This window comes from Opisthocomus hoazin, chromosome 7, assembly GCF_030867145.1.
Source record: "Opisthocomus hoazin isolate bOpiHoa1 chromosome 7, bOpiHoa1.hap1, whole genome shotgun sequence".
NCBI lineage: Eukaryota > Metazoa > Chordata > Aves > Opisthocomiformes > Opisthocomidae > Opisthocomus > Opisthocomus hoazin.
The window spans coordinates 66,297,626-66,322,325 of record NC_134420.1 but is presented as its reverse complement, the minus strand read 5'-3'; the positions used below and the strand labels follow the sequence as shown (position 1 = coordinate 66,322,325).

At 37.9% G+C, this 24,700-nt stretch overlaps 1 protein-coding gene and 1 long non-coding RNA gene across 5 annotated transcripts in view; one reads left to right on the top strand and one right to left on the bottom strand.

Annotated features, from left to right (window-relative positions):
* Nucleotides 1-1,480: 1,480 nt before the first annotated feature.
* The window catches only part of HIF1A (hypoxia inducible factor 1 subunit alpha), a 35,042-nt gene continuing 11,822 nt past the window's right edge, over nucleotides 1,481-24,700 (bottom strand). For 2 of the 4 annotated variants that reach the window (XM_075426813.1, XM_075426815.1), the window contains exons 2-15: nucleotides 20,754-20,944; nucleotides 19,656-19,801; nucleotides 19,469-19,553; nucleotides 16,552-16,664; nucleotides 15,234-15,436; nucleotides 13,680-13,786; nucleotides 13,349-13,496; nucleotides 12,235-12,455; nucleotides 11,773-12,053; nucleotides 11,118-11,240; nucleotides 10,491-10,885; nucleotides 9,535-9,643; nucleotides 6,564-6,690; nucleotides 1,481-6,401 (exon numbers count right to left, since the gene is read on the bottom strand). In XM_075426813.1, coding sequence (XP_075282928.1) covers nucleotides 6,250-6,401; nucleotides 6,564-6,690; nucleotides 9,535-9,643; nucleotides 10,491-10,885; nucleotides 11,118-11,240; nucleotides 11,773-12,053; nucleotides 12,235-12,455; nucleotides 13,349-13,496; nucleotides 13,680-13,786; nucleotides 15,234-15,436; nucleotides 16,552-16,664; nucleotides 19,469-19,553; nucleotides 19,656-19,801; nucleotides 20,754-20,944 — 2,401 coding nt within the window. In that variant the 3' untranslated portion in view covers nucleotides 1,481-6,249. Of the gene's footprint in view, nucleotides 6,402-6,563; nucleotides 6,691-9,534; nucleotides 9,644-10,490; nucleotides 10,886-11,117; nucleotides 11,241-11,772; nucleotides 12,054-12,234; nucleotides 12,456-13,348; nucleotides 13,497-13,679; nucleotides 13,787-15,233; nucleotides 15,437-16,551; nucleotides 16,665-19,468; nucleotides 19,554-19,655; nucleotides 19,802-20,753; nucleotides 20,945-21,749; nucleotides 21,789-24,700 lie in introns of those variants that run through there. The other 2 variants (XM_075426814.1, XR_012764584.1) reach the window with 2 other exon arrangements.
* The window catches only part of LOC142362005 (uncharacterized), a 35,816-nt gene continuing 34,241 nt past the window's right edge, over nucleotides 23,126-24,700 (top strand). Inside the window, exon 1 of the long non-coding RNA XR_012764585.1 lies at nucleotides 23,126-23,226. This is a non-coding gene — a long non-coding RNA (uncharacterized LOC142362005). The remainder of the gene's footprint in view (nucleotides 23,227-24,700) is intronic.

The window sequence follows — 24,700 nt, the reverse complement described above, 5'->3', positions numbered from 1 at the left end:
CGAATTTGTGGAGCTTGAGTGTGTTTTCTGATTTTAGTATTTTAAGCATGCGGTGAATGTTGTGATTTCTCAGAGGTGGTGTATCAAGCAACACTAGATGGAATTTTATTTTTTCTAAGGCAGATGGGCTGCATGTCATGATACTTTCATTGTGTAAGATGATGTAAGAGGTAGTGAGGATGCAGCAGTTGTGCCCAACGTGTGCGAAGTCTTTCCTTGCAGAAAGTTTGGCTACAGTGTAAAGAATGAAAATGCAGAGGAATAAAAAAAACCGAAGACGGTTTCTTCGTAGAATTCCCCTTCTGTGATGTACACAATAAAATACAGTGTCAATTTTTAGGCTAATTAATACTCTGCTCTTCTTGATAAATGGTGTGTTTTCATCTAGTGCTCCTTCAGATTTTTCATTAGTACATTTTACTTCTTAATAGACTGCCTTCCAAACTAAAAAACAATCTAAAAAGTTAGATGATGTAAGGAAGAACATGCTGGTTACTGTACGTTGTTCATATTCTTATTTAAGTCCTAAAAGAAGGATGAAGTCCTGTTTGCCCTATTAATTCCTAGCTTGGAAGTTGCAATTTTAAAAAGCCATTTATCCTGCATACATATAAATAACAGGGGGTTCTCCAGCTGCACATGACACAAGACAACTCTTTTTTTTTTTAAATACCTTGTGTGATTGTATTAAAACACATTTTCAAATTGAAAACATGAAAATGTCATGTTTTAATGGCTTTTCACGAAGTCATAGATATATTTTATTAAATAGCGTATTCAAACTTCTGTATGTACAAACCTATCACTAATACCAAGTAAGAGGATTGAACTCTACCGTGACAGCACTTGCACGTGCCTTCTGCTTTCAGACTTCCCAACCAAGCAAAAATGTTGCAAAAGATTTTTAATCTGTCCAATAGGAAGTGGTGTTGATTTAACAAGACAGCAAGAGTCACAAGTTCTTGTGAAGTTATTTGCATGTACTGAGAGCAACTGAAATCACCTGGAGACGTCATCTTGGATTCAAACTAGTTTCTGTTTTATCACTAAGGGCATTCTTGATGTGATTACTCAAAGAGGTTTCGTTCTCTGGCTCTGTTTCTGTTGCTGTCTTCTCTCTTTAGCTTCCCACAGCATCCCTAATGTCCAGCTTCTTAAACTGTGCACTTCATCTCTTTTTTTTCATGCAAAGTTAAGTTGTCTGCTTAATTCAGGTGGGATTACCATTGTGTCTAAGGCAAACAGGATTCAGCGGTAAGGGCAAGACAGAATTTATAAATGCTTTTTGGAAATAGACCACATGTACGCTCAGTGTCAAAGTTTCTGAACTGCAGTAGTAGGTAGGTCAGACCTGAAACATGCAAGGACCTTTAGTTATGCTGCGTAGTAGTTATTTAGTTCATTTTAAAAAGTGTTTTTGCCATCTCCATCTTTTAGAACAGGGATAACGGATGAACAGAAAGATCACAGATGTCACAAATTAGAAACAAACCCTCTCTTTTATTGACTTTTATACTGTTACACAATCAAAAAGAAATACAGTCACAAGTATGTCAAAATGTTTCAAGAGAAATATCAATTTCAATACATTGTACTTGGTTCCAAAAAAGAATTCCATTAAAATATACCACTTCTTCATGAGAGAATACTGCTATTATTCACAAAATCTACCATACTGTATAAATCCAGCAGCAAACTCTTTAACTTTTTGGTAACTCAGCAAGCCTTGCTCAAGGTAAACAGGGAAGCAGAAGGAAAATGACAACTCATTTCTAGAATTTGGATCAAAAATCACAATTCTCCGGAACGGAGCTCTCCAGAGAGTCAAGTGCCCAATTGCTAATGGTATTTTTTAATGAAAGCTGGATACCCAACTCACATGAATTCCTATGAAAATGGTCTTCCTACAGAGTACTCCTGGCCTGTGAAGTGTTTATTTTCACACTGGACACTCACAGTTTAAATAATGTGCGTTAAGTGCGGTCACATTGGAGTGAGGTGTGCGTGCTGTTCAGCGGCTGCTGATCAGCAGGGACGGGAGCAGATGGTGGACCTCGAGCACATCCAACATGGTTAATGGTGGCAGGGTACTTGGCTTCCAGCTTCCACAGCACCGTTTGGTACAGGGAACGGTTTATTCAGCGGTGTAACGGGGGAGGGAAAGCTTGCCAGCAGAGACTGGTGAAACAGCCCACATTTCTGCCTTCAGCTACCATTATTTAGCAGTTTAATTAAATGGCTTTTTAAATAATGAACAATTACTATTATATATGTAGTAGTTTAGCCTGTAATCATCAGACTTTTTTGATCCTACAGCTGTATTTCATTGGAAGTAGAGCTGATCAAGTCATCAGAAATAAGCATTGAAGTCTTTAAATTGCCACCTGTGTTATGTGTAAAGTTTTAATTGTTCTTTCTGGCCTTAATCTGTGATTCTTTATTTCACTAGTTACTTAGAGAAAGTTTAGTGTGTGTACACAGGCACACAGGAAAGGAAACTTAATAGTAAATTGTTTCTGTTTCACCCAAAAGTTTTCAGAGGTCAGTATAGTCCAAGCCTACCTGGGAGAAAGGTATGCTAGAAAGGTGTACTTTGGACTCCAGGCTACCTTAATTTACACAGTAATTACACCTGAGATCAAGTTACTGGACAGCACCCTTAAGTGACTTCTTGGGAGCTACAGCTGTAGTTAATTATAACTTTCAGGTAAAGGAATGAATGATATTATAAATACTAGTTTAAAAATTCCTTTATCTTTTAACAAAACAGTGTTGTTGATAAAGACTTCAGTTAGAATCTGTACGTAAGAATAATAATTGCGCCATGCCATGAAGAAGGCATGGCTGGACTGCTGCTGTAGCCACGATAACCTTCTGGAAGCTACCTTTGTTCTCCTCAGTTTATCATTTCCACAGAATCTAGCATATTTCATATGCAGAAGGAAATGCTGTAACTGTCTACAGCTTCTTTACTGCTGGCAAAGAATAAATGCTCTAAAATGTAGTGACTTAACATTTTTAAAAGGTAGCAAGTCAGCAAAGAAATTATTTTAAATCACTAAGAAAACATTTAGAAAGCGAAGTATTGTAAAAGCTTGTCCTCCAAAGTAGGTTTAGAATCAGGCTGTGTAGTCCTATAGTCTAAGCCAAAACAAACAAACAAAAGAACATAAAAAACAAAACAGCTAAAAGGTGCACATTTAGATTTTGCAAACTCACATCTGCATTTAGCAAAGCTCTTACAAGGTCAGGGCAATTACTGCTGGTTTTCCAGGCTCTCTTCAGTGCCTCTAGGAGGTTTTCTGGGGTTTTTTGATTTTCTTACTAAAGTAAACCAATATGGCTACTCCAGTTCATGCCATTACTTGCTTGTTTCATTCACTTTTACCAGCACAGTAAACAAAATGCAATGCTTTGTTATTATGTATAGTAAGAAATGTGAGAATTGGGAAGATTCTTAGATGAAACATGGCTCATTTAAATCTACAGCTGTGGTCATGAAGACCAGAGATGATCCCAGCGGGCTCATAACCATAAATCACATGAAAAGGAGGTCACTGAAAAGGAGGATGAAGACTTAACATGGATTTTTCTTTACAAAAATTTACTGCCCTCTTAAGTTACACTGAAGAGCAACTGACCCATCCAAACAGGTCAGACTCCTCCAAAGGAGGTCAGCAGGGCAACAGAACATCAAGCAGGATGGTAGGAAGCATCTCTTGGGAGATGAAGAGGGAAAACCCACCAGGCCAGCTCAAAGCTTGCCAGGGCAGGAAGAAAAGCAGAACCCACTAGTACCTTTCACATCTGCAAGACTCCTCACAGCAGCATGACATCAGTCCCTGCAGAGCTAAGCCGAAGGGATGACCCTAACAGCTGGTACTTTACCTAAGCCTTTAGCAGCTCCGCTGTTAAACCTTGTAACTGCTGACAGAGCTGCTACGGGAAGAACGCCACCCAAGAGACTGCACGCAGCAGGTAGGCGGTAGCGCTGCAGAGCTATCCACAGAACGTGGTAAGCTTTGTACACTTAAAGGCTGTGTCAAAAATCTTTACTATTCTGTAGCAGGTGTATATATTAAAAAATGTTCTCTGCGCAAAGCTTCAACTCTAGCTCAGTGCATCTACATGCTTTCTCCTCTCTTTGTGCAACTTCTACTCAAATTTTAAGAACTATGCCTCTGTCTTCTGGTGCCAGTGCTTTTTCTTTTTCCATTGGTAGCTAAGTGTCTCTATTTTGTTTAATACAGTTGTGCCAGTTTGAAAAGTGCTCATTTCCATGAACCAGTAACAGTAATTTTAGAAAACAGGTTAAACTTACATACCATTATATTGGTTTCAAGAGTCCAATGAAACCAAAGTTTCCAAAATAAAACCAAAGTAATTCTTGTGACATTCCATATTTGAGTTCTTACATTAATTTTTTTTTAAAGTAGTTTGAAGAATGCACAGACTATCTTGTCTGTATTTACACATTACAAGGTTGTATCGGTAGCATTGTGGTTTATGACAGCAAAAGGAAAAGTCACCTAGTCAAAGTTACTGAGTCAACAGCACGAGAGTATAGAACAAGCTTTATCATCAAGTACCAGCTTCAGTTTTTGATCATGCAGTTCTGTGATAAAAATCCATCTTTAATTGATCAGCCCTGTGAGTTTTACTTTTTCCTGCTTTCCGGTGTTACCTTGATAAAGCTTCCAGAGACGAGCTTTTAAGCTGTTCATAACAAAGAATCTTTCCACTCTAAAGTAACACAAACACGCTGTCTCCTCACTTTCAAGTTTGCTAACTGGTGTGATAACAGATTTAAAGGTTTAACATCTTTGGCGAGCGGTAGTACAACACTGTTTAGGAGACTTCAGTACTGAATAGGCTCAAATCATTAACGCGGAGATGTTACAATCAAAATAAGGAAGCAGTGATTTCGAATCAACTCTAAATTAAAAAGGGAACACGGATGAACAATAACCACTAACAAAAATATAAATTATCTCATTTCTCTCAGATAACACACTCCCCAAGGGGGCCTGGTCCACATATAGTTTATTGATGTAAGAAAACAATACAGTTAGTGTTAGATCCAACCACAAAGAGCAAAAGAATGAGTGAATGAAGGTTTTGTACAGTACATATAGGAAAATAAGATGTCTGTGACAACTATATATTTCTAAATAAAAAGGCTTCTAAATATATTCAAGTTACTGAAATCTACATGATGTTAATAGCAACAAGGTGCGTAAAACCAAAACATCAAAATATTGAGCAACTCAATGATGTACTAGAGAAAACTTTGCTAACAATGCAAGATGTTTTACAATCTGCTTGAAATATCACCTATACCACACAGGGTAAGCCGAACATTTAGATTTAAGATCATACACAATATTAGCATTAACTTCAACAACTACAGGCAGGGATATTTCTTTTTTTAAGCTGGCAAAGTGACTACTTTAAGAACATCAAACTCTCTCTAAATTGAGAACGTATCCAAATAAGATGCTGCTAGCCCTTTCCAGATAAAGCCTTTCCTTTGACTAACCACACTCATTTAAGTCAAAAGCATAAGACAGCATTTAAGAACAATTTATATTACAACGTGACTAAAATAATGACATAATCCAGGTTTAAACATGATTTCGTAGGCAGACGAAAGAAGATTCTTCTTAAAAACTATTTTTTATAAATGAAGGATATATTGCATGAGGAACTGCTGGTATTTTTTAAGAAAATATATTGTGCGATTGTGGCTACCAATGCACTGCTGCAAAGCATTGTTGTTTCTTATAAAAACTATTAAAATAAAAAAATTATTTGAACATAAAGAGTAAGAGAGCACAAGTCTTCCAACTACCTATGAAGAGCAGGGTGGAAGTATTGCCAGTTTTTCCTGTGTTGACATTTTACGAATGGTAAGGTTTGGTGACTAACTCCCCAGCCAAAAAATAAATATTTTTTTTTTTAAATCAGGTGCATATTTCAAAGCTGCTATTGCAAGGGTGCTTTAAATGTAATGGACATAAAAGTGTATGTACCAAAGAATTATAAAAATGCACTATAGTCTGAGTTATTGTTACATAAAGAACATATTAAAAAGACTGTCAAAATAAGTAGAAAGGGGATCAAAACTGAACTAACTGAATTAGTGCAGTACTGTAGCCAGGCTTCTAAAATCAGATATAGAAAATATAAATAGACTGCTTTAGGTGATGATTCACCAGTGTCCAAAAAAGGAACAAGTATTGTGAAAGCTCAGTTAACTTGATCCAGAGCTCTGAGCAGTTCTTCACCCTGTAGCAGGTTTCTGTTGCCTTGTATGGGAGCATTTACTTCGCAGTCATAACTCGTGAGTTGGGGTAGTCCACTTTCGTCCATCGACTGCCCTAGAAGTTTACTTGCTATGTCTGAGGGAGGGGAAGGAAAAAAAGTGTACTTTATTCACCATGCTTCACCTTTCGTCCAAAATTGCTCATGAAGGAGGTAAGTTTAGATGTTTTTGTCACTCATTTTTATTTCACGCAGCCCCCATCCACAATCCTTCACATATTAAAAAAGCCAGTACTAACCAGTTGATAGTAGAATGATTGTCTTTTGCTCCCCTCCGTTATGACCATTTGTTTTACATCCCCTCACACGTTTCCAGGCAAGTGATGCATTTCCTCCACGGCCACCTGTCTGCTGGAATAGAGACCCCTAGAAAGAAATAAAATAAATCTTCTTTATTGAATACTGTATCTGTCTAAGCCTCCACATCCCTCTTCCAAACTAGCAGTTCCTGTCACTTGTTACTAATGTAGGCATTGTTACAATTTAAAGTGGACTTCATTCAGAACTTGGGGAAAACATATTTCCAAGTGCACTGGCCTTGAAAATTATTTCAAAGAAAATGGAATCAATCAGATTGAGACCTTACTTCCCTTACAGAAAACAATTACTAAATGCTGGTTGTCATCAGTTACCATGCTCAAGATTAGCATGAACGCGTACACGTACACACCCATTTAATTACCACTGCTCTCAAGTGAGTAAGCATCAGGTTTTCACTGAAGTCTCTAATGGCTTTCTGCACTGGAATTAATAGTGTAAACAGGAGATTCAGGAACCTCGGTAGGTGGATTCTATCGAAATTTAAGATGCAAATTCTGCTTGCACTCCAGTTATTGCCACCAAGCCACCTGACCCAAGTCTAGTGTGGAATGCTGTCCCAAGCCATTCTACTGCAGATACGGCTCCTTAGCATATTGTTTTGACAGCAGCATAGAAGATACAGAGATTAGAAAGCTTTGAAGGGCTCCATATAATTAGAATAAGTAAGAAGCTGCCACTGAAACAGATGGGATGGAAGGAAAAAACGCCATCTTAGTGTCAAGTTTGCTAGCAAAAGTAGCTGAATCTGCCAAGTTTTGTCTTGTTAGTAGTACTGACTGCTGCAAAAAGAGGAAAAGGCATTTCAGAAGGCTGCTATTATCCTGAACATTTAAAATAGTAGAGAACATACATTTTCAGGTTATAAAACATCCATGCAAGTCAAAGGGACAGCTGTATAATAGAAGTTATAGTTAAACAACTTGGACGTTGAAGCTGCATTTCATAGTAAGGTCAGTCACCTACATGGTTGCTGTTTTGTTGCTGTGGGTTTTTTTGTTTTGGTTTGGTTTTTTTGTTTTGTTTTGGTTTTTTTAAACCATGAATGAAATACAGCCCTTCATATTACGAAAGATACAGCTCATATCTTTTTCAGTGTAATGATTTGGAATACCATTTCATAATCTTGCTGTAACACATCTTGCCCTTGTCTCATTCTCCCATTTTCTAGAAAACTAAAGTAGTATTGTACTTTTGTCTTCATTTATTTTCATTCTTTGCAAAACAAGTCCCGCTTCCTTGCGGCTAAGAAGTTGTGGCAAGTTTTTGCACAATCCCAGAACACTACGTATTATAAGCCTGGATTTAACATCAGTTTTCTTCTGTGTGTGTGCAAGGCCCAAATCATCCACTCAGAAATCCATTGTGGAGAAAGCAGCCAAACAACAGAAGCACTCGCTTGAAATCATGTCAGTAAGACCCACGTCACTAAGACTACATGGAAAATTCAGCTTCTGACTATGCAGAAACCATCAAAACATCTGTAACACGTTTGTCAGACAGAGAAAAGACAAAGGTTTATCAAAGGATGAAGTTTGAACCCATAAGCATTAAAAAGGCGCTAAGCATAGAAGCCTGAACTCTATTACAGCAGTTAATAGAGGACTGCTTGTGTTCTGTGTATTTAATGACATCCCATGCTATTCTGAGTATTTTCTCAGCAACACTATATGACTGCTTTAGCACCATCGCATGAGAAAGAGTCAACGAGAGACAATAAAATTTCTTGCAGAGCTGTGAATTCTTACAGGGCTACTGGAAGCAACAGAACAACGTGTATGAAAGTGCAAAGCATTTAGCAAATTAAAACAATGGCATCAGAAAGATTTTTTTTTTTTTTTTTTTTAAATAAAACATGCTTCCCTCAGGAAAAAAAATGGACACATAACAACTTTCTCAGCTCTTGTAGGGGAGAGCAATGATAAAGACAGTATACAGCGGTTTGTCTCATGCCCAAACCAGAATGCTAATACAGGAATAATTTATAGTCCAGAAGAAAAATAATCCTGCACTGCAAGGCATGATGGATGACTACACCTAGGAGATGCACCACCAGAGAAACAAAGAATCTTAAAGTCTACACTGCAGTAGAGGAACTAAGAATTAACTGTGCAAAAATTTAAAAGAAGTGGGAATTTGCCATGAAGGCAAGAAGAGAGATAACGGTATGTAATGGCAAAGCTCAAGGTTTCAGGATATTAAGAACTGACAGCAGGAGACAAGATCGTGGAGACAAATTACCCTTCATAAAACAACAAGCTGGACAGCCCCAGTCAAGTGACACAAATCTAAGAATACCTAGAAAGTTTCTTTTGAATAGCTAAGACAGATGATAAGCTACTCGCAATCGCACACACTAGTACTAGAGAGAACGAGCATGAAATGAAATTCAGAAACATTTGCTAGGTTCTATGAATTCTGTTCCCTTATGGTTCAGATGGTCTTGTTATCTGACGAAATAATGGAATCTCAGACTCAATGGAAAAATGACAGCATGGAAAGGAGCATGAGAACACCATCTCTAGTATTGACAAATATGAAAATTGAGTTTAAACTAAAATGTGAAATAAATATGGCAATTATAAATTTAGATGTGATGTCTTACATTTGTGCATATTCTACCGAAGAACATATATGTTCACAAAAGAGCATCTTCTCCCTAATCAAGAAATGTGCTTGGGTATAGAGAGCACTTTTGAAACAGCTGATAGTAAAAGAGAACTAAAATCAGAGTACCTACATATACGTGGGAATTTCACTATAAAACAATTATCTCTGGTCCTAAGATTCTACTGTGTACCAACAGCTAAACTCAGGAGTCTGCACTGATGCCTCATTTCAGAAATTGCAAGGTTAAAAGTGAATATTTTAAAATGGTAAAACAAAACTCACAATTCCAACTGCCTGAAAAAGTGAACCATCATGTTCCATTTTTCGTTTTCTCTGAGCATTATGCAAAGCTAGCATCTTTGGATTTAGTTCTTCATCCATTGCAGTAGATCTAAGAAAAATTGATTCAGGCTGTTAAGACGTTTCTACTACCCTCAAGCCATTCTTCTTTTGTGGACACTTATAGACAATATCATAGAACTGAATTTATGAACTATACTACTTTCATAATTGACTCATTTCAACCATCATTGTCTACGAGCATAGCAAATGTTAGCTTTTAATTTTGCTGTGAAGCTCAGAATGAGTTATAACAAAAATTTTAAAGTCTTTGCAGAAAAAAAACAAAGCATAAAAAGTTCAGCAATTCACTTTTAACAGAAAGAAGGGAGGGAAAGGTGAGAAAAAGTCTATTCTGAATATTTGTATGTACAGATAAAGCTTCTATGTATCAAAGGTCTGACATCTGAATTTGTAGGATTCTTCTATCGTGATAAATATCTGCTACAAATGGCACAGTACATCATTATGAAATATGGCTTGCTTTAAAAGCGATAATGTAGCACACAGACTGCGGTCACCTCTTACCTCATAACGAAGTGGACAAGAAAAGCACCAGAAATATTGTGTGGGTACAACTACTTGTAAATTGCCTGCTGCATTCTTTTAAAAAGGCCACATGTCAGATACAAGAGCAGTACAAAATTATGAACACAGTTTGCATATAGTAGCTGCCTACTACACAAGATGTTTATGTAAAAGGTACCACGAAATTTACTTTGGGGAAGTTTACCATGCAAAAAAACCAAACTTGTCTGAAATGTCCAAATGTAAATCCATCAATTTCTACTTTGAAGTAGAATGGCAAAGACAACATACAACAGTTGTCAGTATTTAAATATGTATTATATCTAATTTCTTGAACAGATACTAGGGCTTAAGCTCCGCTTTTAAAATACCTTTTGTTCAGAGTGACTGTTAGCAAACTGGGCGCTCCTGGAGAAGATTTTTTCGTCTGATCCAATGTTCCTTTTCCTGTTCTGATCGGAGAAGCAGTTCGACTCCTGTTCCCACCATAAGGTGATGCTGGGGCACTACTCGTTTCACTGATTATGTGGACAGGAGATGAAGGAACAATTAGCGTCTTCACATCATCCACGCGTTCTACCACGGGTTTTGTTTCATCAGCAGTACTTGACGGTGTCTGAATCTGCTGAAATATGGTAATGGTAGCTGTATTTTGAGAGCCAGAAGAACTGCTTTCCAGCGGAGATAGCTGATCAAAGGAGCGCAACTGGAAGTCATCATCCATTGGGATGTAAGGAGCCAACATCTCCAAGTCTAAATCAGTTTCCTGGAAAAGACAAGAGGTAAAAATTATACATACTAAGAAAATCTTAGCTATGACTTTGTAGCTTCATTAAGGCTCTTCCTTTTACCAAATCCTCACAATTTTTTTTTCCAACTTATTTTAATAAAAATATTACATAAGAGGAAGGAGGTTCCTGAAGACTTGCTAAGAGAAACAGAAGCACATTGAGAATACATACTAAGATGATACAGAATTTTAAGTTAATGTACATTACCTGAGCAGAGAATGGATTTTTTGCTTCTGTATCTATTGCAAAGAGTTTCTCCACTAATTCCAGTTTGAATTCATTAGCCATATCATTATCCACATCATAGCAGTAGTCGTTGGGACTACTGGGCTGTGAAAACATTTTGAGCGCAGTTTTAAGTTTCTGACATTACATCATTTTCCACTGTATCTACAGATTCTCTAAAAAATGTTCTAATGTAAAAACTAATTCCAAGCTATAGTTGCACAATATTGAAATGGGAAAGGAAAACACTTGCATTTATCAATACACATTCAAATTTACCCCACCTGTGAAGCACATGATTAGCTGGAACTTCCAAGTAGCCTCTATAGTAATTTATTGCAACTAATATGCTGTTTAAGGAAGTTGTCTCTGAACCATTCTTTTACAGAAAGACCAATCCCAAGCTCTTCTTATTTCTATTAGGTGGTATTGCATGCATTTGCAAGACTTTAAGGAAAAGATAATTCTCAGCATGAAAATTTATCTTTTTCCTCAGATCATGGCATGAGCTTAACTAAGTCACAATTTAGAAATAATTTTCAATTCCTGTCTTGGCTGCATCCTTAACCAGATTTGCTGCACGAGCCCCAGTAGGACATACATTTTAATACCAGCATATCCCCATCACGTAACTAACCTCAGGTGAACTTTGGCTGGTACTTGCATCAGAAGGGCTGGTTGGCTGCTCTTGCACCTGAGGCATGGTAAAAGAAAGTTCGAGTGGCTCTGTGTTTGGCTCCAGCTTTGATACAACTTCTCTATTGAGTGCAGGATCAGCATTGCTACGAAGTGGCTTTGTAGTTTCAGAGGCAGGTAGTGGGGACATTGCCATATTTATATTCTGCAATTTCTCACTGGATGAGGGGAGCATTACATCGTTATACAAAGGAACTTCATCACATTGTTGTTCATCAGACTCTAAAAATTAAAAGAAACCATCAACCTAAGTAACAATACCATGTGTGTCTACGGACCTCATTAAATTTAAACAGCGGTTGAAATACCACTAGGCAAGAAACACTGAGGTTATTTTTTGAAATTTACTGTAAAATACTACCTCTACTAATTAGCATGCTTTCCAATGCAAATGCACACCCACCATTACTGCTGAAATCTAGAGAGATAATTGTGTCTCCAGCAGCTGGGGCCAGCACAGTTAAAGCATCTGGTTCCTGTTTAAGTTTTTCAAATAGGCTATTGGTATCATCCAGGTCATCTTTGCTGAATATTTTGGTCATTTTCATATCAGGAGACTCCACTGGTTTCAGCATACACTCAGTTTGTCCAAGGGAAAAAATCAAGTCCTTCTGAACAATTCCACTGTCAGACAGAGAGGAAGATGACTGTCAAAGAACAACTAGAAGGATTTAATTCAGGCTTAACAGTTTTGCAAGGTGAAAAAAACCCAAAACACAAAAAACCAAACCCACAACAAAAAACATCCAAAACACCACACCACAAAATTACCAGGACAGGAGCTTTAAGAATTCTTCTACTCATTCTTTCCTCAAATGTGATAGACAAAGCAAGCACTAATTGTGGTGCCATCAAAAAAGTAACAAAAATAGACATGCTTTTCTAAAAGCATCGAGAAAGTAAGAAAAAAAATTAGATATTTCCTAAAACACTTTTTTCTTTGTTTTAAATGAATGTGCAACACGTTGAAAGATTGATACTGGTACATTCACTAAATTTTTGAAAAACTAATTCAGGACTATTATACTGTTGCAGAAAAACAGTCAAGAAGTCTGCCTTCAGTTGAAGTTTTCAATTAAAACAGGAATTCTAAGGAAAAAGATGATTAATGAGATTAAGACAGACACTATTACTGCTGCTCTGACTCCATGACTAAACGTTATTTGTGAAATTAACTGCTGCATACAAAGATTAGAGAGTTGTCTAGAATGCACACAAATTCTCAAATGCTTCCATTGCAATAGCACAGAAAAGACTGACCCTACACTCATTTGCCTGCAGAGATCTTCCTACTGACATCTCCAGGTCAAAAACGTGTTTTGTTTTCAAATACAATTCCTAATCCTAGGCCTGGCAGTATTCTAAGCAAAATTTCATTGGTAGGAAATAGTAAAATTATAACATAATCAACAGGGGATCACATTCTCATCAAATTGAAAAAAAGATGTAGTGCCATCAGAATCTGACTGTCTTCAATAAAAATTACGACAAAGAATAGCGACGTCCACTCAACTTACCTCAAAACATAGTTTACGCACACTATGCACTGTGGCTGAGAATTCTTAGTGTTGTATATAACAGTTGCTTGAGTTTCAACCCAGACATAGCCACCTTGTTTAGCAAGCATTCTGTACTGTCCTGTTGTCACCTGCCCTTTTGTGAACACTACAAGCAGAAAGGACACCAGCTTTAATTACAGGCAGAAAAAACCAAAACCATTTAAAAGAAATATTCACTGCAGATTCATATCTGCAATTAAAAGAAAGCCTTCATTCTTCCGCTGCTTCACCCCAGTGCTGTATCACATCACTTATAGCTGGAATGTTTTAAATTCATCTTTTCACTTACTGTCGTGGTGTGTTTTGGTCAGATGATCAGAATCCAGGGCATGATAGTACTCATAAATGGAGCGACCCAGGAGTTCCTCTGGCTCATACCCCATCAGCTCTGTAATTCTTTAAAACAAGGGGAAAAAATTGTTAAGGAAAAGCAGACATGGACTAGCACAGACACTAGAGCATGTGGATGCTTGCACATCTAGAAAAATCCAAAGAGTCACTTCCATACACATTAGCAGCAATTTTGGTTTACTGGGAGTTTTAATGTTGAAATAAATTGCTATTTTTTTATGCTTGTTTAAAAGAGAAATTTCAGCAGGCATAGAAGTTTACTTCTCACTGAATATTTATAAATCACGTCCTGTGGTAGAGAGGATTAAGTAAATCCCTGCTTTCTAGACTTTTTTTTTTTGCTTAAAGCTAGACCAGCTACTTATGGACTAGAATATCCAGCTTACACAAATTTGAGAATTTAATAAAACAACAATGGCATGTTTAAACACTTTTCAACCTGCAACTAAGAGAAATTACGAATCAGATTCTTTCTTCCCACTGCCAACCCCAGCCAGCTTTTAAAGAAAACAGGATTTTCTGCAGCCCCCAGAGGGCAGTGCTAACCAGGGGAACGCATTCATCTTGCTCTATTCTACATGCAGAATGTGACCAAATAAGTACCTTTTGTGTGACACCAGCAGTCCTAGAAAGGGAAAGTTACTGCAGAGGACAGAAAATAACCTGCACTAACATCTCTTTGCATCTAACTGCAGCAACTAATTAGAAGTTCATTTTTCTTATTAAGAAAACAAGCAGTAACAAATAATAGTCAATGAAGAACAACACACCCCAACCAACCAAAATTGAAAAAAAAAAAAAAAAAAAAACAAAAAAACCAGAAAACCTCAGGCCAATGATGTCCTTCACTTCTGTTTTTCAAACTTGTCAAGATAAGTTTCCAGAGGATAGTAAGAGCAGTCTTAGGTATCTGACCACATCCATGATTTGTACCAGAACATAAAACCTCATTTTCAACAGCAGATGTATTGTATTAGAAGTACAGCTGAATTTTTAGTGTTTTTTTGGACTAGGGAAAGCAAACACTGATCTCCTGAGGAAGGGAGAGGGGGGAAGTGGTAGCAATAAAATGTGTCTGACAAGTGTCACACACATACTCTTTTCAGTCACCAAAATACACCACTATCTTTGACAAACCTAAAGTCTTTCCTGCTTTTATAGTGTCCAGAAGTATCTTCTCATTTCAATTTAATTGCTGCCACTACACTAAAGACCAGTTTGAACAGGCAGTTAACTGCAGGCAAAGGATTTATTCCAAAGTAATAACCTTACACCCTCTTAGATTTAAAAATTTGTTTTTTAATTACAACATTCTGATCAGTTACTAAAAGCCAAAGCATCCCAGTGACAATTCCACTCTGCAGATCAATCACGTTAATGAGTAAGACTATGGAAATGTATAAGGCCAACACTAACGAACATATACCAAACCTGTAAATCCTTCAAATGAATTTTTTTAAGTACTATATATATATATATATATATATATTACCTTTCATCACAATAGGAAAATTTCATGTCAAGACTGTGACGACTGAGGAACGTTTTACTGTCCAAGGGGACCTCAATGTTTGATGGATGAGGAATAGGTTCACAGATCAACACCAGACACGTCATGGGAGGCTTTTTGTAGCCACAGTGAGTCTGATTACCACATGTGTCGTACACACGAATGTGTCCAGTGCAGTGGAGTACCTACGGGAAAGTGAGGTTTTAAAAAGAGAACAGGTTCTTGCCTGTCAGAAAACACAATCGTATTTCCATTAGCACACCTGGAGCAAAGTCCTTCCCCTCCCCACCCCTCGATGTGATAGCAACAACAGAAAGGCAGCAGTGCTTTCAGACAGATGGCTGAAGGAGCACAGCAGTCATCCTCCTTGCACTATGCAGACTGCAATGAGGACACAGGCTGCCAGCCGTTTCCTCTTGGGCACTGGCTGAAGCAACGCTAGACATTTCTGCTTTCTGTGAACTGTTCCTTGGAACTTACATTAATGACGACACCGATAAGCAATTGCCTCAGCAAAAGGTATCTTACTATTTCAATTTGAAAGTTATGGTAATAGTAGCAACCTCCATTTTAGATCTTCTACAGCAGTGATGTTAGAGATCAAATATGTTCTTCAAAAGACAAGAAGTTTTGCATTTTGTGGTTTGCTGCTTTTTTAACCATTCTGAAGTAGAAATTGTTCACAGACAGCAGCAAAGAAGAAAGGACTTGTTTGATCCAGAAAAACTAAATTTAAGTTACAAAAGAGAACTGGGAGCCATAATACCGCTCAATACAGTAAAAGGTTACTTTTTGTCCGGAGGAGAAAATGCATTCACTGCAGAAAGTTACCAGGCTGGGCTCTTTTTGTTCCAACTGTTACAAAAGGGATAGCCAGCAGCTTCAGAATGAATGGTATTGAAGTCCTTCAGAGAGACCTCAACTGTTACATGTACAGTGTGAAATTAAAAGGAATCAGGTATCAGCATAAGTGGTGTCAAGTATTTTTTTTTTCTCAGAGGAGAAGGCTTTATGCAAACGTATTTAGTAATTATACTTTCTAGTACATAAATGACCTTTAATTTAAAATGGAGAATTCATTAAAATAGTTTTGAAAAACTAATTTTAAAACATTGCTTCAGTTACCTCCACAATGTAGTCAACATTAAAATACAGCATATTGAAGCACAATCATTAAATTAGTTAAGTACTTAGTGAAACTCCAGCTTGTTATATTAAGTAAAAATGTTGAAATACAGCGAGTTATGACATCTGAAGAGGAAGCTGCCAACCAAAGTAAATATTCCTTCGCATTAGTTACCTTCCATGTAGCAGACTTAATATTCACTGTTCTTCCCCTGCTAGTCAGTGTACACTTCATTCTGAGAAAAAAGCTGCGCTCCGTGTTTTGCTCTTTGTCCTTTTTCACAGGACCTAGCAAAAGCAAATAGTAAACCAATTCTTAAGCTCTGGGATCATCTTCCAAAGGCGTAAAAAACCATGTTATAAAACTCTAAGACTAGGGGAAGACCCAAAAAATAAATGAAAAAGATAGATAAACCTAACAGCACTTTCAATAATAACACTTTTCAGAATGAGTTTTACTATGAGGTAGACAAAAAACTGAAGTCTCAATGCTTTAAGATCAGTGTAGTTCTTGTAGCCAACTCCACACTCACAGATTTCAGGAAAAAGGGGTAGGGGGAGAGAGACTGACTGAAAATTTTGTATCTTTTTGAATTGTGACAGGGGACAAGAAAAGCATATGCAGAATGAGAAGCACTGTTGAGTTGGTTTCCATTAAAATGCATCAGTAACTCACCACAGGGAAGTTCAAATCAAATACGTATTGGGCCCGTAGCTCTTCAGGAAAGCAGTTTTTTAAAGTTTTGAAATTCAGAATTAACAACTCTGCTGTTTACATACATCCAAATATTTCTACAGCGATTTATACCCTTAGAGCGAACAGGGACCAAGTTTTTAAACATTAGCACTCCTGGGGGAAAAAAAAGTCAAGAAATCCTAATACAGATTAGCAGCACTAATTTTTTAGCTTTACTTGCTAACAGCAGGCTTTAAGCAAAGTTTTTGCCTTTACAGGGGAGAACCTTTCAGAGCTGATTACTAGCTAGGCTATTCTGGGCAGAGAAAATGCAAACCAATCCTATCGGGAGAGCTGCAAGCAGCTCGCTGTGCATGCAAGAAGGAAATAAAGCATCTAGGATAAGCAGCAGTGGAAGAGCGAGTTTGCCAATGCGTGCTAAGGAGTGAGGACCAAATCATAGCATGGGGAGGAAGTTTAGAAAAGCTCACTTCCAATACAAGTTTATACAATAGCTTGCGCTCATCCTCCAGAGAGAACGGTAGCTATGAAATTCTTCATGGTGGCTTGCACTACAGCTACTAGTTTGACAAAACTCATTAGAAAAACGTTAAAGCCCCTCTGCTACATTGTGTATTGCTTCTAGCAGAGGCAAAGACTAATGGGGCAAACCTACTTTATTCCACATCAAAATAGCCTCAATAAAGGCAGGGGGGCAGAAGCAGAGTTCAGAGAAGCAGCTAAAACTTATTTAATTCAGTATGTTTTTAAAAGAGTTAAACAAATCTAGAAATTCATAGTTGAAGATCACACGTTATTGTTACCAACTCCTGATGCTCCAGGCTCTGCTTTGAAAAGCAACTGTAAAAGATGGAGCAACTTTCTCAAGTCTGACTCAGCCTTGGACATTATTTTTTAAATCGCCAGCTTTGGAAGTTTAAAAAGCAACTTTGTGAAATCAGAATGCAGTTCAGTTTCTGCCAATCACATTTATATTCATTTGCACCTGTACAATCCTGAAGGGGAGTATTTAATACTCTATACAAAACCAAAATAATTCCACTGATGCAAGAGCTGCAGTAGAATGCAACCTGGGAATACTAATAAATATAAAAATGTACTATTATTACAGTACTTTAGACTTTTGTCTGCCAACTTCATTTGCGAAACAGATTTTGTAATAATGCTTTCCAGACATCTTATTCCAGTCTGGTCACTTTAAACAGACTAGAGTTGGTTTGCATGAAACTCAGTAATATGACATTTTTAAGAATAAGCTTTTGCAACAAGACCACTTTTTTTTTTTTTTTTTTTACACTGCTTTAGTGAAGTTGCTGCCCCACGCACCCCCAGATGCATTACTGTATTCCAAAAAGGGAAGTCTAATTTAGCCTTAGAAACATACTTCAATACTAAGGGCAGACAAGTTCAGAAAAGAGTTTACAAAACTGAAGTTGAGGCCCTTAATGCTATGATATCTTATCAGGTCTTTTCCACTGGATTAAATAGAATGACAACATAAAAAGACTTCTGATTTACAGTGCTACACGAAAGCAGAGGTCAGGCTTGGAAATTTATATCTAGACTCAGAGTCCACACAACTCTTGTTTGATGAAACAAGAATTAGAGAGGTCAGATTTTAGACTTCTAACAACTGAGTAAAGCAGATTGTTTGGAGGCCTGCAGGCTGTCAAATCTTTATAGTCATTAACAAACCTTTAGAAGACTTAAAAGCAGTAATTCATGGGCATTTGTTAAATTCAGAAGTGCACAGAATATGTGAACATGGTGTTCTACTCCCTCGGACGGAGAAAAGAAGAGTCAGAAATCTGTGAAAAGATACCAATTTCATGCACCAATTAAAAGGTGCGGAGAAGCATCAATCTCAAAGCCCTTTTTGGGGCTGTCCAAGTATTCCCCAATTAAGTTTTTCAGAGCCCTAATTATAGTATCTTTTTTGTGTCTTAAGTATACCACCACATATTTCTGGAAGAAACCATTTGCTTGTACGTTGTCCTGTAACAGCAAGCCCAGACCAAGACGAATGCACCAATTTTAACTTCTCCATATCCTTCTATAGCAATTGCTTAAGATCATTCTCATTCAACCGACCTTTAGTTTTATTCATGTAGGCACACTAATTCTTTCAACCCTCAATAACTCTATTTTAGCCATCAATTTTGTTCTAGATTAAAGAGTACTAATGAAGTCTCATCTCTCCTACAATTAGGATATTGCCAAAACATGCTGATTATTTCTGTTGTCAGCATCCCTGGAACAAGGTTTATTTTGAGATCTACACAGCAAAACATACAGTTTGTTCTCTCAACTCCTTTTTCTGGCAGATATCCAACTACACTAATGCCAGCAGGAACTATCCATAAGTAAATTAAATAGATCTTTTCTTTCTTCTCACCATTTCTGTGTGTAAGCATTTCTCTCAGCTCTTCATGGTCACATGGATGAGTGAAATCAAATACACTGTGCCCCGTCAACTCAAACTGCAAAAAAATAAGAGGTATAGAGGTGTCTAACTTGACATAAACAAAAGTGTAACAACTTTCACAGACTTGAAACATTCTTAGGAAACATCAGTATTTCACCTGAGTGAGTCCCATGCACTTGTTCACGTTTTCAGACATGTAAATCATGTCCCCGTCTTCAGACAGAACCATGACAAATCCGTCAAGAGCTTTCAAGTAGAAACAGTTCAGTTCCTTCTCCATTTTGGCTTCTGTCTCCAGCTCACCTGCAAGCAGGCAGACATTTTCATTTAAGTAAACATCAGCCATTCTTCACTTACCATCAGGAATGACTTCTGGCACCAGTCTTCAAGGAGTCAATCTTGCAGGACTGTTCAAAACCAGTATAATTTCACTTAGATAAATAATAAATTGAATTCTTCAAGCTTTAGTAATGGTATCACAAATCACAGAAAATCAGAGTGAGGTTAACCCTCTGTGCTTTTATGCAGAAACCAATAAACTTTCCACCTTAGGGAAAATAGTAATATTTTTGCTGCATACTTTTATCTCAAAAAGGCATTACAAACTTTGCCTCAGTGGCTCCCCAGGAGACATTTCAGAGTACGGCTACCAAAGTTACTCCTCCATACAGTAGGTAGGCATGCATGAGTACAAATAACCAGTACAGCATCTGCAGTATGCCATACAGATACTGGTTCATAAGCTAACTCAGATACTGTCACTGCAGGGGTAGGTGTAACTGCAGAGACTTGACATATCCTCAGCTAACTTCACCTTCAGTGGAGTAAAAATTACAAAAAAATTCCCTGCACTTTACATTAAGGAGAAACACCTACGGTTAGCTACGCCAGCCTTGCACCAACCACCTACGGTTTAGTAAAGCACAGCTGGAACAAACCACTCTAGGGGGAAGAAAGGGTTAAATTAAAGAAATTAACTTTGGGAGAAGGGTCAAATGAGACTGAAAATGGCACTATGGCTGTGATGAGCCAGCTCGGATCATCAGATTAGAAAGGGAAAAACAAAGTCCATTGAACAGTGGCCATATTTTTCCTGTGCCATCACCAATAGCTTATTTCTACTGTAAGGTCTTCCACCTTTCCACAAAAAGGATGCAACTGTTAATGTATCTAGCTGTTGAAGGGTTTTGGAAATAACTTCTTCCTCAATATACCTCTGACCCCTTTCCCAGATTCTGCTACATTATTCACTTACCAGCATCTAGCAGCTTTCTCATGCGCAAGTAGCTGATGGTCAGTCTCATAATGGATGCCTTGTCCAGGTGTGCACTCACGGTGTGGGGCAGGGGCAGCTGATGAGCAAGCTCGTAGAATACTTCAGATTCCTTGCTCCTCCGGCACCGGGCTGCATCTCTTGACTTCTCTTTTCTGCGTTCTGAGCTAATCCTATATCAACAAAGTTTGGTGTTAATACAGGAAACAGTTCCCTGTGCAAGTTAAATTTGAAACTAAGCTGCCCAGCAGCCAATTAACCAGTTAAAGTTGAATAATTTAAAATCTCTTTTAAAAGTGTAAATGTAATTCTGTGTATAGAGTTCTGCCATGGCTGGGTTCTGCCAGAACTAAAATTCAAACCCACAGGGCCTTCCAACAAGCTCAGTTCTTCAAACACACATCTATGTACTCAGAACTGTTCTTGAAATGCTTATCTTATACCTTGACTGCTGACTCTCTAGCCTCCAAATACTGTTTCCTTCCTCTTTCCTAACCCCTTAAATCCATTCAAAATCCTACAGCGCGAGTTATTTCCAGCTCAATGCTTCAGTAGTATCACGTACAGTCTGCAAGTTCTTCCCTTTTTGCCATCCTTACAAAGCCCACTTCACAGGTCACATAAGCAAAGGTATTGATTCAGCATGAGGTGCCTTGTTTTTCAAGTGATCCAGAACGTCCCTTTCCCAGCTCTCTTTCTCCACTATAGCCCCTTCCATAGTCTCCCCTATACTGGAAAACTCCATCTGTAAAGAAGTTGCCTCATTCTCCTTCCACTGCCTCTGTTAGACTCGCCTGCCTCAGGACACATGAAGCTCACAAAGAGCAAGCACCAAAACAACCCAGACTCCCCATCAGTTGGTAACGCAGATCGTTCTCCCTTTGCCCAGGACCCACACTGGTTCACGTTCATCTCGTGCACCTGTCACGCAAGTTTTGAACTAAGCACTTTAAGACAGGAGCTCCAAATTTTTCTTACATTTGAACAAGAACTCAGTGCTGCTGTGGTCCCCGAGGAAATTATGCCACTGCAGTTAAATGTGCTTTTGTTTTTGAACAGATGATACAAAATCATATGTTACTGTTGTCCCTTGTTTTAATACATGTCTGTCTTCTGAAGGCATCCTACCTTCAGTTTGTATACACCTGCAACACATAAGGCATTAATCTGTAGGATCCCATTTTTTCCATTGACTTTCATGAAAGTTGCAAGATAAACATACGCCTATAAACACTGCTTCTGTGATTCAAAGTTGCTTGACTTTTAATGTTACCATAAAGACATTAAGTGTCACTAGCTGAAAAAGACAGAAAATAAACCACTGCATTATTTACTACCAACAGTTCAGGAATTACTTTTTTCAAATTTCACTAGACTTAAGTCATGTACTACCGCTGCCAAATTCACATTGCTAAGTCTGCGGATCTGTGCAAAAGCACTTTTTAATTCGCAAACATCTTGTGAGAGGTACCACAAATGATAGAGGAGAGCGATTCACGAGTTGATAATTGCCTGAGAAGTAACAAACCAGACTAAATGTAAGTAGTCAAATACATATCCCAAAAGAACACATTTTCAGTCCTTTACCTGATGTGCTACCTACCCACAACCACCAAAAACCTGCTTAGTTTGTGTGGAAACATGCAAGCGACAATACTATTAAGACTGACACTGGAAGTGTGAATACCTTGAAACACAAAAGAAGTTTATTTAAGCTTTGATAAAGACAAAGCAAGCCATCAGAATCTATTCTACAATTACCTTCATTTTTTCCAACTTCATAAAACTGCACGGCACCCCCATCCATCCTCGAACCCCACCACCCTCTCCTCCTACCCCCTGCCACTGCCAGGAGAAGGAAGCGCTAGAAACTTGGTTTTCATAATCCTAAGTTTTATAACAACTAAGAGTATGATTATGTTTTCTCCTTCAGTGGCAGAATCAGGCTGCTAGATCACAGAAATACTATTCCTATGTAATAAGAAACATTAATAATTCAACATAATAGTAATGGAGATCTTTGGAAAACTAACTTACGGGTATTACAGTAGTAAGAAATTCCAGACATACAATAATTCTATCAGTTTCTGTGAACATAAGCACAGGTTCCTCAGAAGGGTAGCCTAAAATATCTGATAATATTTCCCATCTTGCAGATTTCTTCGCATTCAATCTCCCTGTGACAACAGATGTTCCTGCTCTAGTCATGGATGTCTTGGCCTGAGAAGCTTGAGGCTCCTGACATACAGGTATGTCCGGAAACAGCCATTACGAGAAGTCTGACCTTCAACAACACTGAAAAAATATTTTAGCTCTACAACCCGATTGATTAAACATTTCTTATGAAGACAGGCCTCAAGTACCTTTTCTCTTGATGGAAAACTAAGAGTGGAGGTGAAAAAGCATCTGGATTCTCTTTGTCCGCTTTCTTGGACCACAGATTTCAGTGACAAAGGTAAAACAAGCAATTATGCTGCCTTAGACAGATTCAGCTTTATACCTCTGATTTTCCTTTGTTAGCTACTCATTCAAGATCCCCTCACCTACAGAAGGTTCCTCCTACAATAGAAACTCAAGGGAGAATTACTAGAAGTAATTGGCTTCCATCTGCCTAGACGCCTGTAGTTTTGTCACGGCTTCCTTTTCAACTGCAGACACTTTTCGGTTAAAAACCCCATGCTTTGGCAATAATGCTGTGCGCTTCACATCTACAGGTTTGTCAGGCTTGTGTGAATCACAGAGTGCATGTAGAGAAGGACGCTACAAGAGAAGGACGCTCACAAGTTCCGATTTCAGCCCTTGTATTTTCTTTCTGAAAGCCCAATGTTCTTGAAAATATTTTGGCTAGTTTCTAGATTTTTGCCCGGTTTTAGCATGCTTAGCAGCAGACTGCAACATAAACAGTCAAAATTTCTCAACCATTGAATTATTAATTACCAGCTGAAACACTGCTCAAATCAAGCTCATAGCACTTACGTTAAAAATTAATCCCAGAGTAAGAGACTCTTGTGCTGCCTGACTTTGTGATGTGCAAAACCCAAGGGAAAGTGCAACGCTGGTACCAATCAGTGCTGTCCAAGCAGCAGAATCTCTTCCCCCTCTGACCAGGTATTTGCTTTCTAAAAAGGCTACTACTATAGATAGATATTTAAACTGTATAGCACAACAGTTTGCTATTTTTAGTTCCTGTTTAAAACTAAGCTGTAACCAATCTGAGTAAAACCCAGCAATTTAAATAGGAAGATTAACTACCAGCTTCAAAGAGCATTTCTTTAATGGATCAAATTAATAGGCAAAAGGTCTTTCATAAATTAGGTTTAATTACCAAGTGAAGTCAGAGTTGACTCAACATTGGATGCCACCAAATAATAAAAAAAGCAAAAAAAGAAATCCTTTACTGTTGCAACTACTCTAAGATTTGTTACTTTGTTGCACAAAGTAAATGAAAAAGCACACAATCACTGTGTGTACCTGCCCACAAATTTCTGTGCAGTCAATTAGAGGGTACTGAATTCCTGTAAAGAAAACACATTTCTGAAGTGAGCTTGGTCTCAACTAGGGAAAAAAAAAAGGGGGGGGGGGGGGGGGAAGGGGGGCTCAAGGCACAGGACTTTAAACATTGAGGTGTGAACTGCCACTAAATCAGCTTAAATAAATTATAAAATGTAAGAGATTTTCAGAAGTGCCCATGCATAAAACTCATGGTCTTCACAACAGAAATACCATTCTGTAGAGGAAACAGGAACCCGAGCTCCATTTAAAATAAACCCCACACTTAAGAGCTGTATTGCAATCTTCTGCTACCAGTCTTGCATGAAAGGAAAAACATGGAAAGATTCATAAGAAAATCTCAGCTGAAGAGTGGACTGTATGTGCAATGAAAATATCAGAAATGCCGGTGCTAGACAGGAAATTGCAAGCATTTTCAG